Source organism: Musca vetustissima, unplaced genomic scaffold (genome assembly GCF_032173495.1).
Source record: "Musca vetustissima isolate MV318-11 ecotype Yass unplaced genomic scaffold, APGP_CSIRO_Mvet_v1 utg36902, whole genome shotgun sequence".
In the NCBI taxonomy this organism is placed as follows: Eukaryota; Metazoa; Arthropoda; class Insecta; order Diptera; family Muscidae; genus Musca; species Musca vetustissima.
The window spans coordinates 144332-160847 of record NW_026878835.1 but is presented as its reverse complement, the minus strand read 5'-3'; the positions used below and the strand labels follow the sequence as shown (position 1 = coordinate 160847).

Sequence of the window (16516 nt, the reverse complement as noted above, 5' to 3'; positions counted from 1 at the left end):
AAGAAGACCTTCATCAGCTCTTCTATGAAGAAGACCTTCATCAGCTCTTCTATGAAGAAGACCTTCATCAGCTCTTCTATGAAGAAGACCTTCATCAGCTCTTCTATGAAGAAGACCTTCATCAGCTCTTCTATGAAGAAGACCTTCATCAGCTCTTCTATGAAGAAGACCTTCATCAGCTCTTCTATGAAGAAGACCTTCATCAGTTCTTCTATGAAGAAGACCTTCATCAGCTCTTCTATGAAGAAGACCTTCATCAGTTCTTCTATGAAGAAGACCTTCATCAGCTCTTCTATGAAGAAGACCTTCATCAGCTCTTCTATGAAGAACACCTTCATCAGCTCTTCTATGAAGAAGACCTTCATCAGCTCTTCTATGAAGAAGACCTTCATCAGCTCTTCTATGAAGAAGACCTTCATCAGCTCTTCTATGAAGAAGAACGTCATCAGCTCTTCTATGAAGAAGAACGTCATCAGCTCTTCTATGAAGAAGAACGTCATCAGCTCTTCTATGAAGAAGACCTTCATCAGCTCTTCTATGAAGAAGAACGTCATCAGCTCTTCTATGAAGAAGACCTTCATCAGCTCTTCTATGAAGAAGAACGTCATCAGCTCTTCTATGAAGAAGACCTTCATCAGCTCTTCTATGAAGAAGACCTTCATCAGCTCTTCTATGAAGAAGACCTTCATCAGCTCTTCTATGAAGAAGACCTTTTGGTCTTCTATGAAGAAGACCTTCTGGTCTTCTGTGAAGAAGACCTTCTGGTCTTCTATGAAGAAGACCTTCTGTTCTTCTATGAAGAAGACCTTCTGGTCTCCTATGAAGAAGACCTTCTTCCCATCTATAAATAAGACCTTTGGCATTCTATTAAAAAGACGTTTTGGTCATCTATGAAGAATACCTTCTGGTCTTCTATGAGGAAGACCTTCTGGACTTTTATGAAGATGACCTTTTGGTCATAAGGAAGACCTTCAACTCGTCTTCAGACCTCGTCATCTTATGAATATGTTTTTCTTTTCTTAAATGAAATCCCATTTCAAAGCACTGTGCCCAAAACAAACCTGACAAAGCAACCTGTACGATTTTGAAGTTTAAGGCGACTTTCAGCTTCAATGACATTTCACGCTATATTATTTAGATAAGAGAATGAATAAGAACAACAGCACATGGAAGTTAATCCAGACAAAGGCAAAATAAAGTCAAACAAACTGAAAGCACTACCACTTGACAAACCAAATAATGAAAAAAACAACATTTGTCATCAAGTTGCTGCACAGAGAGTATCTGAGTATCTGAACAACAATAATTAAAGCAAATAATAATTCATTGTGGGTCATAAAATAGATAAAAGATAGAAGAGATAAAGAAAAGCACACAAATTGTAAATGTGAAATGGGTTCACCGAAGAAGTGCTCATCAACCGTAACGGTACGGAGTGTTGTTTTGCATTCACCAATTGATTTATTGTCTGTTTGACGTTGTATGAAGAAAAATTAACACTTCAACAATATTAATGATCAAACAAAAAAATGGGTATATATGAAAGATCGATCCATGGATGATATATGATATTATTTTAATAATTTTGTGCAGAAATAAAATATTGGCAAAGCAAAAAAATTAAGAATTGTGAAGCTAATTGCTAAGCGAGGAACAGACAGTGTTAAAAATTATTAAATTGGAAGTACTATATGACGTCATCTGTAGTGAGTCATAATTATCAGAAGTAATTAATTAACACTTCGAATGCTTCTTTTGATGATGCAAACAATTTAGATGTAGAATATAGATTATTTTATTTATTTATTTTTTTGAAAGCAAATTATATTTCATAGGATTTCAGAAAGTGCAATACATGCTCTTCTATGAAAAATACCTTCGGATCTTCTTTAAAAAAAATTATGATATTATGATTTGGAATCACTTCGCACGATAATGTAATTCCAAGTCTGATATGAAAAAAAGAATGTTGGGTCTTTTTACTTGGGTCCTAGATTTTATAAGGTTCAGAGTAATATATAAACTCGAAAAATCATATTGACTTCCATCCAGAAATTTTATGTACACAGAAGATTTTCAAGAGGTCTTATATATAGGTAACCTTACAGAGTCCCTCTACAGACCGAAAATCTTGCAGAATCTATAGGCAGACAAGGTTCATTGACAAAATACCTTCTAGAGGTAAACGGTTTTCCATAGAAGATATAGGTTCTCTATAGAATACCAATTTGTAGATAAAAAAGTTAACAAATGAACACAAGCAGAACGATCAACAACGTCGTATATTTGCTTATTAGTATAGGTTTGAAAAAATAGACGGAACTCCATCAAATTGCATCAGGAGCTCGAAAACCTTAAGAGTTATTGTTGAGAAGTTTTTCCTTTATCGATAGAGATATTTAGAGGACCCAAGAGTATCGTTTATAAATAGAAGTTCTGACCATTTCTTCTGTAAAAGACTTTTATATCTCTGAATATGAAATCTTCTATAGAAATTTTGATGATATTTTATATACACAGAACTCCTGGAACGATTTCTGTTTTTAAGGACTTCTCATGGGTGTTTATTGTTTTAACACAAAGTTATTTTGTCTTTAGATCGTCAATAAAAAACTCTCCCGCTCTCAGCTAAATACGAATCTCTGGACTTCACCTCGTATATAAGTACATACTCTCCTACAAAGATTCCTTAGTTTTCAGATTGTCCATAAAGATTTCCTGGCCTGTAGCATTTATTGCTAAGACTGCTGGCCTTCAGCACGCCTAAAATACTCCCTTCGGCTCTTCTGTAAAGACTCCCTAGAGCTCGTCTATAAAGCCTCGATTCAGCTCAGTCCATAGAGATTTGATATAGCTTACCGATAAATACTAGATTCACTTCGTCGATTAAGATACACTTGAGTTCGTTCTAGACTACCTTCTGCTCGTCTATGGACTCCCTATATCTCATACCTAAAAACTCCATTCAGTTCCTTTCTGCTAGTGTATAATGACTACATTTTTTGCTTTTAAAAATGGTTCTGAGTACCACACAAAAAACGAAATTATTTCATTTATTTGGTAAAAGACTCTCTTCAGTTCACCTATGAAGACTTCAGAATCCCTGGACTTCAACTAGTCTATAAAAATCTGATTTCGGCTCACCTATAAAAATTATCTGTCTTCAGATGGCCAATAAAGGCTAATTGGCTTTCATCTCGCCTATAAAGACTCTCTGACCTTCAGATACTCCATAAAGACGTCTGGCATTTTACTAGTCCATAAAAACTATAAGGACTTCAACTCGTCTATAAAGACTCCCTAGACTTCATCTGGTCCATAAACTCTCCCTGCACTTCACGTTTTCTGTAAAGAAAGAAGCTGAAGTCAAGATCTTGTAAAGACAGAAGACCTTCTGAACTTCCTGGTATTCAACTTGTCTATAAAGACTCTGTGACCTTCAGCTTGTCTGTAAAGGTTTCCTAGCCTTCAGTTCGCACATAAAGGCACCCTCGTTTTCAACTTTGCCAATAAAGTCATACTTTCCCAATCACTCCTACAGAACGTTTTCAGTACTTCTATAAATTCTCGGTGCGCTTTAGTTACGTTTTAGAAGGAACAGAAGTCATATCTTATATAAACCGAATATAGTTCTGAACAAACTCTCTTCAGATCGCCTATAGATTCTGCCCGCCCTTTAGCTTAAAATAGTTCCTAGGGTTTTGCATGGTCTACAAGAACTCCCTCAACTTCAGCTCGCTTATAAAGATTCCCTGGTCTTCAGCTCGAACATAAAATCTTCCTGTGAACTTCAGCTATAAAAACGACTGGCTTACAGGTCGTCTATGAAGACTCCCGGGTCAATTCAGGTCAATAAAGACGCCTGACATTTAATTCGTTTACAAAAGCTCGCTGCCCTTAAGCCACGTTTAAAAAGGATCAGAGGACATACCAGAGGTCCTACGAATGATCTTCTAAAGACTGAAAGCATCTTCTGGTGGTCTTATACGGATAACCACCAAAAATGTCTTATATAGATCGAATATATTCTAAAGCCTTTATTAGACAGAAGACCTTCCAGAGGTCCTGCTTTGGAGAGCTATAATGGTACCATTCAGAAAAAAGATTTGTCAGACAAGCGAATTTTAGGGTGAAAAATAGTTAATTCATTGAGGACAAATTTTCCTACATATCAAAGAATATACCACCCCCAGTAGCCAAATAACCGAAGAAATAAAAATAGAAACCTTCGCTGTAATCACCAAAACGCTATTGTTACCAGTAGAAGCCATCAATCAACGGTTAAAATCCATTATAAGAAATATTCAACAGGTCTCCTCTTCTAATCCTTCATTCTATGCTGTTTAGATTACGCCGCCTAACATCCTCCATGTCTTACATCAATTTGATAGATTGATCCAAAATGTCAGTTGTTCGTTGAGTAGACAATGATACCGTTCCGTCCGTCCATAGGCATCATTGTAGGTATAGGCATTACTATTCGGAGAGTATCATCTAATTTATCAATGACACGATGAATGCTGATACATGGAGAATTATAATTAAATTGAACAAAAGGTACAACTATCAAAGAACAACACATAGAAACAAAAAAAGAAAATCAAACACAAAAAAACTTTCAAAACTAAAATCCTCTCTGAATGGCAATGAGAGGACGAAGATGGATACACAAGTTCCTTCAAATGATATACTTTGAAGGAAAGGCAACAAATTGGCCGGAAAGTAAATATACACCACTACTCTCACATATCCTACCCCACTCTTCTGCAAGGAAACCCAAATAATAATTGATGAACATATTGTACGCAAATCTTAACAAATATTTATAGACAAACCGATTTATAACCGGCAGAAAGTGACGTTTAACATTTATTTGTTTGGCACGCCAACAACGACAACAAGAAAAACATCAACACACACACTCGAGAAGAAAACTTGTCACATAATTTTGCCAAAAAAAATGAAACTTTGCTTTTACCTCTCCCACCTCCAGCTCTCTGTGGCACTCTCCCTCATATGTGAGGAAAGATTGTGCGAAAAACTTTTGAACTTGTGTATTATGAGGATGGCATTTAAAGTTGAAGCTTGCGGGAGGAAGATGCTGGGGGAGTAGGCTACATCATCCATTGTCACACTTTTATTAGAAGACATTGCCAATTTGGGTCGTTGTTTTTTGTTTACGACAGATAGATATGTACACAGCATCTCACATACACTCTCTCATCTCTTACTACATGTATATATGTATTAGATGATATGAGAATTACGACAACATCGCCGTACCAAAAAAAACAGCACATATATTTAAATAGACCTTGAACTTTTTGGGCACAAAGTCTGTCGTCTAGCATCAACATCAGATTTTGTTTTCTGGGCAGTAGCCGCCGTCCGTATATGGTTGAATAAAAATGACGGGTGTGTGTGTTTTTGCTATGGGAATACAAATAAATGTTTGTTGCAAGCAAATCCCTACATCACCGCACATGTTGTGCTGTTCAACAAGAATGAACTGCGGCAGCTATGTACCTATCTACCTACCTACCGTGCCGGCCGATCCGATGACGAAGAGGAAATCTACCCAAAATAACGAAGGAAAAAAACACAGCATTCACATGTTCTTAGACCTCGTAAATATTTATGATGACATGAGAATTGTTCGGAACGTACATTTGTTCTTTGTTGCTGCTGTTGTTGTTGTGTTTTTGGTTGCAACATTGCTGTGCAAAATCTAGCAAATCAATTCTTATTTATATATGATGGCGGAACAGAACGAAAATGAATGACTGCTGAAAACAAATGCGGACGAATGGTGTTGTGGGGAACAGTGGTGGGGCTTAATAAAATATTGAGAATATATACCTCCTAGAGGCATTCCAGAGATATATAAACAGACAACTTTTTTAACTCCTCTGTATATAGAAGGCTTTTCAAAGGTTTTCTACAGACACAAGACCTTTTAGAGGCTTACAGAAGGTCTTCTAAAGATCTTCTATAGACAGAAGTCCATTTAAAGGTATTCTAGAGACAGAAGACCTTCTAGAGGTCTTCTATGGACAGAAGACCTTCTAGAGGTCTTCTATGGAAAGAAGACTTTCTAGAGGTCTTCTATGGAAAGAAGACCTTCTAGAGGTCTTCTATGGAAAGAAGACTTTCTAGAGGTCTTCTATGGAAAGAAGGCCTCCTAGAGGTCTTCTATGGACAGAAGACCTTCTAGAGGTTTTCTATGGACACCAGACCTTCTAGAGGTATTCTATAGACATATTACATTCTAGAGGTCTTCTACAGTCAGAAGGCCTTCTTCTATGGAAAGAAGACCTTCTAGAGGTCTTCTATGGACAGAATACCTTCTAGAGGTCTTCTATGGACAGAAGACCTTCTAGAGGTCTTCTATGGACAGAAGACCTTCTAGAGGTTTCCTATGGACAGAAGACCTTCTAGAGGTCTTCTATGGACAGAAGACCTTCTAGAGGTCTTCTATGGAAAGAAGACCTTCTAGAGGTCTTCTATGGACAGAAGAACTTCTAGAGGTCTTCTATGGACAGAAAACTTTCCAGAGGTCTTATATGGACAGAAGACTTTCCAGAGGTCTTCTATTGACCGAGGTCTTCTATTGCAAAGAAGCGTGGATTTTTTAAAGAATATTTTTCAAAGGACCTACAGAGGCGAGGATTTAAAAAATCAAAGACCCGCAGAAGCCTCGATTTTTTCAAGAATATTTTTTCAAAGACCCACAGAAGCCTCGATTTTTAAAAGAATATTTTTTCAAAGACCCGCAGGAACTTCGATTTTTTAAAGAATATTTTTTCAAAGACCTCAATAGGCCAGGATTTTTTAAAGAAAATTTTTCAATGATCCACAGAGGCGTAGATTTTCTAAAGAATATATTTTGTTAAAGATAAAAATCTTCTGGCTGATATTCATATATCACATATTTCCTTTCTCGTAACACTGTGATTTTATATGCTTGCTAAAATATTGTAGAGAATGAATGACTAGGAAAACAAAATAAAACCATCCTGCAAGTGATAGATAAATAAGTGAATTTATTTTGTTTAGGAATTATTTATGCATAGATATGTACGTACGATGAACGGGTGTTTGGTCAGGCGAACACAGAGATTGATGGACTACACTGTTGGTGATGGTGGTGGTGGCCGATAAACTATGCAAACATGTTGAATATTAAATTAAATCAAGTACAAATTTATTTTTATTATAATAACAAAATAAATATAGTATTTTACATATAGGAAATGTAGATGTATACCCTATACACATACAGTGGGATATAATAAGTCGCATGGACGATATCAACAATTGAAATCTACGTTAGAGACAATCCACTTGTAGAAAATTGTTGCGGAACGAATATGGTTGTTAGTAAAATATTACCCATAATTTTAAGATCTCTATTTCTCTGGGTCCCACTGCCTATATATTTATATTACCCATCTAATATAAATATATATTTCATTGTTGATGATTTTGAATGACAACACAAGTGGCCACATGTGCGGTTTTCAATATTGAACTTTTTGTTTATTTTGTTATGACTGACGAACAAAAACAATGCCAATACCAACAACAGCAGCAATAGACGTTGTTGTCTTATTTAAGCGTTTACACTGAAAGCCAACTGAAAATGTTGACTTAAATATGCAATATAAACAAAATGACAGCGTCTAAAAAGTGGAAGAAGAAGAACAAGCAGAAGTAGATTGAAGGGATATACTTTTCAAAATTATTATTTTCAGATGCTGTCACGTCAAGAATGTCCATAATATTGTATTTGATAGCTTTGTTGTGTTCGGTGCTATGATAATAAACAAAAGATTTGCGTGGATAAGTATTCTACAAAAAATATTAGATCTTGAGAAGAAGTATAACCGATTTTCTGCCCTCGATAAGGAGAAGGGCTATAGAAGATATTAAAGAGTGACAGAATGCTCTATAAAAGACAGGTAAAAGTGTACTTATGGAGTCTATAGAAAATTTGATGTCTAAACTATATAAGAGACCAAAAGAAGTAATTCTATATATATCAGACTTATAGAATGGTGACCTTCTCACGAAGTTATGAACGAGGTATTCTATAGCCGGACTATTGAATTTTTAAAGTGTATTTTTCCGAGGCTTAAATTGTGTACACAATTTTTTCAAGGACCCACAGAGGCGTGGATTTTTAAAGAATATTTTTTAAGGCCCACAGAGGCGTGGATTTGTAAAGAATATTCCTTCAAAGACCCACAGAGGCGTGGATTTTTAAACAACATTTTTTAAAGACCCACAGAGGCGTGGATTTTTTAAATAATATTTTTTTTATCGACCGTGGATTTTTAAAAGAACATTTGTTCAAGGAGCCTCAGTGGGAATATTTCTTACAACGAAATACCAATACAAATTCCTATATTGTGGCCCTCTTGAAGATCTGCTATTTATAGCGAACCTTTGGAATGTGGCAAGATCGTCATATGACTTACCATGCGATAGACGCACCCTTGTATTGCAACAGTATACATCCGATATTGCATGAAATCGACGGATAATCCTAAGTTCAGCCATGACCTAGTACCTAATGACTTCATTTTATATATCCGCACATGAAGAGAAATTGATGTTTTCTAATATGTGTGTCCAGAAGATGCTGTTGGAGCATTGGAAAAAAGGTTAGAAGATGTCCCCATTAATCGGAGTGGAAACATTTCCTTCTACAATTGGTTTGAGTGCATGAAAAAATACCCTTCATGGTCCCTTTCATTTGTGGACGACTTCTTCTGGCTATAGATTTATTCTGGACGTATTTTCTAAATATAATAGAAGACAACTGGAAATCTGTAAACTATCTCATTTAGCTTTAATTTATTCCATGAGGTTTTTTGTATACTGAAGACCTCCGGACATCAGATAGTTTCTCCATCTATATAGATCCACTGAAAGGACTTGAGAAATTCTGAAAGGTATTCTGTATATAGGGGATATTTGGACGATGTTCTACCTAGAGAAAAGGTCTATAATGTATTTTTCTCGGTCTCCCGTTAATCTACAAAAATTCGCTTGTCTTTAGCTCGCTTATAAAATCTCTCTCGGTTATTGGAGAATCTTGGGACTTCAGAATTTCTAAAAAGGCTCACCAGCCATCAGTTTGTCTCTCAGGACTCACTGGCCTACAAAGTTTCCGTAGCCCTCAGTTTGTTTCTAAAAAATCTCTGTAATGTATTTTTCTCGGCCTACAAAGATCCTCTTGTCTTTAGCCTGCTTATTAAATATTTCTCAGTTCGTTATTGGAAAATCATGGGACTTGAGAACGTCTATAAACGATCCCCAGCCTTCTGTTCGTCTAGAAAGACTTAACGCTCTACAATGCTTTGCTAGCATTTAGCTTGTCTCTAAAGACTCCCTTCATCTTAACCAGGAAGTCTTTATTCCAGATCTTCAGTTGGTCTATAAGAACTCCCTGCCTTCGAACTGAAGTGGGGATTCCCTGCCCCACACCACCTCTATAAAGAGAGGGAATTCAGTACATCTGTAAATGCTATCGTGCCTTTAGTTGGTCTATAAAGAATCTCAAGACTTCAGTGCATGTACAAAGAATACCTGGACTTCCGCTCATCTTTAAAATCCTTCTGACCTTCAGCTGTTCTGTTAAGACTGTCAGGCTTTAAGATCGCCTATGAAGACTACCTTGACCCTTGCTCATCTTTAAGGAATCCCTGCTCTTCAGCTCATCTATAAATACTCCATGTCCTTCAGACTTTCAGGACTCATTTTAAGGATTTATTTCCGCTCCCACCATTCTGCTCGTCTATGACTCCACCTGCTCGCCAGTTATTGTATAAAGACTTCTTGGACTTCAGCTCTTCTATGAATACTCTCAGTTCGTCAATAAAGACATTCTGGCCGTCAGCTCCACTATACACATTTGATTGGCCTTCAGCTTGTTTTTAAAGACTTTCATGCCTTCAGCTTTCTATAAAGACATTCAGGCCTTCAGCTCATCAATAAAGACTACTTTTCCTTCAGATCATCTGTAAGGATTTCCTTCATTTCCTATATGAAGACTCCCTTCAGCTCATCTATGACTCAACCTGCTCTTCAGCAGAGGGTCTACAAACTCTTAAGTTCGTTTATGTATGAAAACTTCTCGGAACTCTGCTCTTCTGTGAATATTCTCTGAACTTCAGCTCGTTTATGCAAACTCCCTGACCTTCGGCTGGTTTATAAATGTCCCACACACCTCAGCTCTTCTATATAAAGACTCCCTTCTTCAAAACACTCCTGACATTCGGTTCATCTATAAAGAATTTCTGCCGTTTAAATTCCTCTATATAGACTCAATGGCCTTAAGTTCGTCTTAAATTCTATAAAGGTTCTATGCTATAGTCGTCAATATAGAATTCCTGGCCATCAGATTCCACGTCTATAAAGATTCCTTGGTCTTTAGCTCGTCCATAAAAAGTTCATGACCTTCATATCTTCTATAACATATAATCATCTCCTCCCTCCGTATGATTGATGTCGCTACTCATACGCACCCAAAGATTCCATGAAACATGTTTACTTTCGTAGCCCATTGTGTATGGTTTATGCCAGTACTCATACGATCCCTATTTGCACATCCAATGTACAATTACTAATTTCATGAAATATTAATTCGGTTATGGATTTGTATTGGAATTATTAGAATTTTGCCTTGAGGCTTTGTAAAATGAAATGAGTAGAACTTGCGACTTAATGCTTCATAAGCTCTCGTAGTCGAATATTCAAAAGGTATGCTCCAAATTTAAATTTACATGTCAAATAAAGTAATTATAGGCACCAAAATCCAATAACAACAAATTTCATGACTTTCAGATCTTCTATAACGGCCCCTTGAATTTAAACTTCTCTATACAGAGTGACATAAAAAACTGCAACAAAGTCAAGCGCCATAATTTTTACACTTTTTTTAAATGTTATTTGATGAAAGCAAAAATGTCGGAAATAGCGTCAAATTTTAGAATAAGTTTAAATTTGTTCGAATTGGTCACCTTTGGCGCGAATTATGGCCTTCAAACCGCCAATGAAACCATCACACTCTGCCCGATTGTTGCACTGCGGTATTTTGGCCCATTCCCGGCGAACCGCTTGCTTGAGATGATCGACGCTTTGGTATTTTTTAGTGTCAACCTTGCTTTCCAAAATACTCCAGACACAATAGTCCAACGGATTGGTATCAGGAGATGTTGGTGGCCATTGTGAACTGGAAATGAAGCGAGGAACCTCATTTTACCATTATTGGGTGGCGCATCCACCATTGCACTCATGATGGTCCTGTTGGAACGTCCAAGGTCTGCGGCCAAAATATTTGCGTGTCCAAGGCTTTAATACACCCTCCAGAATATTTTTGCGATAATATTCAGAATTTATTCTGAGTAATACGAGCGAAGAGCTACCATCGACTGTTATGGCGGCCCACACCATCACCATGGCCGGCGCTTGAGTTTTGGTGGCCAACCGAAGATTCACATTTTCAGCTGACCTCTTTGGCAAGTAAACACGATGATTTTGTTTGTTTACAAACGAATGTTTTCTCAACGAAGAAAACCAAATTCGGCAGTTCACCACTTTCGGCCATGCTCTTTAGCTCTTTTCAGTCTATTTTCTTTCAGTTCCATCACGAATAGTTTTTTTCTGGAAAATTCTTACCAAAATGCTTTTGTACGCTTGTAAACAATATAGTGAGCTGTCACTGGAAAAATTTTAAAAGCTTTCGGATGAGTGGCTTAGAAATAATAGCAGTCTGAAGATGGTTGCAGTTTTTTCATCTCACCCTGTATATGTTCACTTATCGTCAATCCGCTTATAAGGCTTTCGCCATTGACCTGGAGTCTATAAGGAATCCAAGTCCCTTCAGCAAGTATATAAAAAATCCCTTGTCTTCAATTCTCTTATAAAATCTACCCTTCCACTCATCAGAACCTCACTTATCTCCCACCCTTAGACCTTATCTCAAATAATATTTTCTGTAAGAAAAAAAATATTTAATTTTAAAGTCATATTGCGGTTATTGGGTACTATTTTACAGACATATTTACTTTCAGTTTTTTACGGTTTTTTTCTCCGCGTGTACTTTTTTTAGAACTGTCTCAATGACAATATTAACCAGACGTACACCAACCGCAAACAAAAAACAAACACACACACATTACATACCATATGACACATACTTGTATGTGTCATGTTTTCATATTTGTTGTTGTTTTTTTATTTATTGCGAATTAATTAAAATCATAAGAAACAAGAACAACAACAACATGTGCTACAACAACAGACATTTCAATCACCAGCAAATGATCTAATTCATGAAAAGATTTATGAATTCATCTCTCAGTTGTTGCAGTTATTGTTGTTGTTTGGCTGTCAGTTTCGGTTTCTGTTTGAGAATAAGCGCACACAAAAAACATTACCGAAACAATGGAGACAGTTAAATAACACTTTGTAGTGTTAAATACGGCCTAAAACGGTCCGAACACATTCATACTCACACACACACATACAAATGTACTCTTTGTGTGCATCTGTCAGGCTTTAAAGATAATCCGGCTTTTATCCGTCTGTGTCGTTTGTGTTTTGTTTTTTGTATCATTTATTTTTTTTTTATTCTTCTAAACCTAAACTTGTTTCATGTTTAAAATGTTTGGGTGGATTGGATTTGAATGGATACGTGTCTGTGTGTGTTTTGGCTTGGTTGGTTCTGTGCCACAACATTTGTTGAGAAATTCGTATTCATTTAGTGCCAGCTTAGTTAATGGTATTAAGGTAATGTATGGTTAAAGTTTTAAATAGAATATAAAAAGTTCTGATATAATTTACGATTTTTATAGAATATTTTAGATGCATTAAAGGACCAACCAATTTTTTCAAAGGACCAATTTTTAGAGAATATTCTTCAAAAGGACCAACTCAAACCGAGAGTTTAAAGACCAGCTGGTTCATGCGAATTATCGATGAGGATTTATTTATTAATATTTAATAAAAGGTCCAACAGAGCTAAAGACCTTCAGCTCGTCTATAAAATTGTTTTTAACTGCTCTTCTGCAATATTTTAGGTGTGAATTTGTTGAAGAATTGTTTATGCGTAGTTTTTATGAGTATTTTATAAAAGTTTCAGCAGAGCTATTCTAATTTTTTTGTGAATAGTTTATGAATAAAAATCAGAGTTATAACGTTAGATATTTGGCTACGCTTTAAGAACTTTGCAATATGGTTAGTCGATAAAACAGTTCATGTCTTCTATTAAGACTTATTTAAAATTCCGATTGTCTTCAAGGAATCTCAACATCAGCACAAATATAAAAACATCCACCTATACAACGACTCCGACATAGCCAGGTGATCTTGGGCACCGTACTTTTGGATAAGGGGTAGATCGATGGGATTCATCATTGGATATGACAGATTTTTGGTAGACATTGACATTCTCTTTCTTCAAATTTGATTTAAGTTTGTATCAACTCGGTTACTTACTTTCGAGAGTAATCGCGCGCCACCATAGTGCGCCCTCAAACCGACTACAAATTGTCGGAAACAAATTTGGTCCAAAGATACTTGAAATCTAATACTGGCATTTCGATGGGGGCACATTTTTGATCGTATCAAATTATAAGTATGTTCGTTAGCTTTAAGGTGGAGGGTAGATAATTTATATTCAGAAGAAAAATAGAGCGTCCACTGTGTTGTATGAGTTACGTAATACACGTACATATTAAATTACTCATACGTCAATTTATAACTGGTTTCCAGAAGATATCGATGGGTAATTATAATCAACTCCTGTTCAAGAACACATATAATCAACTCCGCGAAAGAACAATGATTTCATTGCTGGTGTAAAACCTAGTCCGATCTAATCTAATTTTCGAAAAAGTAAGGCCTAATGGCCCCGTCGGATCATAATCCGCTCAAAACATATACGTAGCCCCAATCCAACTTCATTTTCAAAAAAAGTTAGGTCCAATGACCATGCCGGATTATAAACCATATAAAATATTTACACTTTGAGGATGAAGGTTATCCTTAACAAAACATCGTGGGGTTTCAAGATCCCGGAATGACAAATTACACCCACTTCAATGGTGAAAATGAGGCTACAACCTTCAATATACCGAGAATAGAGCAGGACCTTTATATGAGGATCCCTAAGGACCCGGAATACCAAATTATTTTATATGTGGGATAAGTCAAATCATGAAAAAAGTTATTCCACCCTCCGAGAATGCAGAATGCCAAATTACAGCCATTTCAATAGAAAATGAGCTAAAATCTTAAAAATTCCGAAAATGAGGGAGCTGTATCGAAAATCAGGCCATCATATGGGAACTATGGAGCTGGAATGACTAAGTACAAGAAAATGTAGCAAATCCGAATATTTGTGGGAAATTGCCTTGAAAATATTGAAAATGGACCGGAAATTTTACATTAGAGATACTTCAAACCATTAACCTATATTGATAATATTCTGCATAGCCTCCGGGAATACCAACTTACAGTCACTTTAAATTAAAAAGCGACCTTTAAAATACCGAATATGGTGCGGTACTCATACGCCCGCTTATAAATCGACCTTTGGACATGTGGGGTTGAATGTCCACAAGGGATATTTTTAATTCTCTCCACATTTTCTAGCACACTTTTCTTTTGTTCCTTCCTTTCACTTTTTACCGGTAATTCACGATATCAAAATTAAACTTGTTTGTTCCATATACCCAGAATAGAGCAGGACCTTTATATGAGGATCTCTAAGGAATCGGAATATCAAATTATAGCTATGTTGGTGGCAGCAAAAATCTTCATAACACCAGAAATGGTTAGAAAATTTTATATGTGGGATAAGTCAAATCATGAAAATAAGTATTCCATCCTCCGAGAATCCAGAATGCCAAATTACCGCCACTTCAACAGAAAATGCGGCTAAAATCTTAAAAATTCCGAAAATGAGGGGGGATCTTTATGAGGGAGCTGTATCGAAAATCAGGCCAGTCACAGTCACTTCAAATTAAAAAGCTACCTTTAAAATACGGAATATGGTGCGGTACTGGTAAATCGACATTGGATTTTATTCTGATCAAGAATATGTATCGAGCGTACCATGGGTTGTATGAGTACGGAAATCTTTATATAATATTACTCATACGCCCGCTTATAAATCGACCTTTGCGACATGTGAGGTTGAATGCCCACAAGGGATATTTTTAATTCTCTCTACATTTTCTACCACACTTTTCTTTTGTTCCCTCCTTTCACTTCTTTTTTATCGGTGATTCACAATATCCGAATTTAAATTATTTGAGTTCCACTTACCTTGGTATACAATTCGGTGGTGTACGATCCACTTCCCAAGCGGCAAATAATTTCATTGGAACTGGTTTTTGACCGTTCTGATGATGTTGATGGCTGCTAGTACTACTGCTAGTATGATGCTGCTGTTGTTGCAATTGTTGATACTGTTGCTGTTGTTGTTGCTGCATGGTATGATAATAATAACCGGTGGATATATTCGAACCACTATGACCACCGCCGCTACTGAGACCAACAACCGCAGATCCACTGCTGCCGCCACCGACAGCTGCAGCGGCAGCTGCCGCCGCTGATGTAGAAGCATTCATATTGGCGCTATATTTATCTAATTTTGATGACTTATCAACCATTTTCATTTGTGCGGTTTTTTGCTGTTTTTTTTATTATTAATTTTTGTTTGTGTTATTGCTGCACTTTCTTTGTTTTATGGAGTAATTTTATTTAGTTTTTTGTTCTACGAACACGAGAGTATTTTTTTTTCTTCTTTCTGTCAACAAAGAACAAGAAAGACAACAGGCGACACTTTGCAATGGATGTTGTTTGGGTAAAACACGATATGACACGCCAAATGTTATGTTATGCTTGTAGTTGTTGTTGCTCAGTTGTAGTTGTTTACCGTTTTGGGGGAGTTAGTTGGGAGGCATAACAACAGAGAGCTTTAATTGGGAGAGCCGTAGTAGTAAATACAAAAAACACAGTAATGGTGCTCTCTCTCTCCTTCTTTCTCTCTCTGTTAATGTGATAATAATGATGTTCTTGCTGGTGGTTATGTTGCTTTGCCCTCTCAGAACAGCAAATAACCTACACTCAAAACAAAACAATGAATTACACACAAACACACACTCTCTCTCGCTTGCTTCACTCCCAGTGGGATTTATTTAATGCTCTTGGAGATTTCGCGGTTTATTTCACAATCAAAAGAACATGTAGTATGTTGTTGTTGTTTCACAGAATATAGAGAAGACATTGTCGTTGTTGTTTTTGTTGCTGTCTTTGTTGTAGTTGCAGTTGTTGTTGATGTTGGCATATTTCACATATCCCCATCATTATGAGATGAGATTTAAATGATTTTTTTCATTATATATATTTTTTGTTTTTGTTCTGCAAATCGCTTTGTTGTTGGTTTTCTTATTGGAAGACAAATGCTTCTTCTTGACACCAATTTATTTTATTTTCTTTT

The 16516-nt window shown here is 36.4% G+C and overlaps 1 protein-coding gene across 1 annotated transcript in view; it reads right to left on the bottom strand.

The window, feature by feature from the left end:
• LOC133323608 (phosphofurin acidic cluster sorting protein 1-like) overlaps positions 1–15724 on the bottom strand; it is a gene marked incomplete at its 3' end in the record, with an annotated part of 105077 nt that extends 89353 nt beyond the window's left edge. The window contains exon 1 of the mRNA XM_061532524.1: positions 15340–15724. Coding sequence (XP_061388508.1) covers positions 15340–15692 — 353 coding nt within the window. The remainder of the gene's footprint in view (positions 1–15339) is intronic.
• Positions 15725–16516: the final 792 nt, after the last annotated feature.